A 1,398-nucleotide genomic window follows, 5' to 3' on the forward strand; every position below is an offset into this window, starting at 1 on the left:
AAGTGTCTAGATGTGTCTTGACCATGTTTGATTTTTATCCTTTTTTACTGACCCCACATGTCCAACACGTTCCTGCCCTGTCAGAGGCATGCCTTTGTCAGACACCTGTTTGACACTGGTTTGCAGGGGTACATGGCATGTCTGTGGTTCATAGTCAGCCACAATATGGTCTAAAATATCTGGCATGTATAATGGCTAAGTATGTATCTGTAATTGGCTACTGGGGCACAAGAATAAGCCTTGTACAACCTTTCATTTTTAATGCACTTTGAAACAAGAAGACAATGACAACAAATGAAGCCTTTTCACACATTTGTAAACTACATTTAATTACCAACTCTTTCCACAAGTTTATAGTTATTAGCATTCCTTCTCTACCTTTATGATGGACCATATAAAAAAAATGGACTAAAAGCTGAACTCCTTAGTGTTATGATAAGAAATCTTTGGTGCATTGATGAATAACGGTTGAACAGTGTGTTATATTAATCTAAAAATGGTTGTCCTACTCTGTTCAGCAAAACATTGTTCTTTTTTTTTTTCCATATGCAGCTATTATCCAAAAATTATTACCATTAAATTTCATATCTTGAACATTAAAACAAGTTGAACAATTAACTTGATATCTTAATAATACATTCTCAATAAATAAATAAATAAAAAGATAACAATAAAAGCTTCTGATAACTTCTACCAACAATTCTGCCACACACAAAATATTCAGCCAAAAATTCTTCATAAACATGTTTAACCAATTGCACAAAGATCTGAATAATGAACTCTCTCAAATCTCCAAGTGAGTTATACACAATCAATCTGGTTATTTCTTTCACAATAAACTCAGCCTATCATGACATTTTTTCTTTCATTCAACTTTCATATCCCAAATGTTAAGAAAATTAAACAATTTTATCTATATGTTGTTCTTACATTTCCAAATCTTATCAACATCCCTGAGAGAGGAAATGAAGAAAATGGAGTGACAATGGAAAAAAAGAGATTGGAGAAAGAAACGCCAAAAACCTGGTTTCCCTTGAATATTCTCCAACCACTTAGAGAACCCCAAATCACCAGACTCACCAATAGTACCACCAATCTCCAGACCTAACCAAAAAATAATAATAACAAATAATTAAAACCCAAAAGGAATCAGCACTTGAGAAACAATGAAGACTCAATCATGATAAATAAATGCATAACCTGAGACAAAAAAAAAATGTATAACCTGAGACAAGTGGGTTAGCCTGAGATCCAGCTAAACCAGTCTTCAATAGTGCATAGTAAATGCAAAGCCTACCAGCCCATAGCACTGGAGCCTCAAGCAGGGAAGCATATATTCCAGTAGCATTCCTTGGTGACAGCTTGAGTGATGTTTTGCTGGTGGGTTGAGTATTAAAG

The 1,398-nt window shown here is 34.3% G+C and overlaps 1 protein-coding gene across 1 annotated transcript in view; it reads right to left on the reverse strand.

Annotated features, from left to right (window-relative positions):
• The window catches only part of LOC110411904 (6,7-dimethyl-8-ribityllumazine synthase), a 4,300-nt gene that overhangs the window by 2,291 nt on the left and 611 nt on the right, over positions 1–1,398 (reverse strand). Inside the window, exons 1-2 of the mRNA XM_021422265.2 lie at positions 1,226–1,398; positions 1,024–1,104 (exon numbers count right to left, since the gene is read on the reverse strand). The exon at positions 1,226–1,398 is cut by the window's right edge and continues 611 nt beyond it. Coding sequence (XP_021277940.1) covers positions 1,024–1,104; positions 1,226–1,398 — 254 coding nt within the window. The remainder of the gene's footprint in view (positions 1–1,023; positions 1,105–1,225) is intronic.

Source organism: Theobroma umbraticum, unplaced genomic scaffold (genome assembly GCF_002168275.2).
Source record: "Theobroma umbraticum cultivar Fairchild unplaced genomic scaffold, ASM216827v3 scaffold_95.0, whole genome shotgun sequence".
Classification (NCBI taxonomy): domain Eukaryota; kingdom Viridiplantae; phylum Streptophyta; class Magnoliopsida; order Malvales; family Malvaceae; genus Theobroma; species Theobroma umbraticum.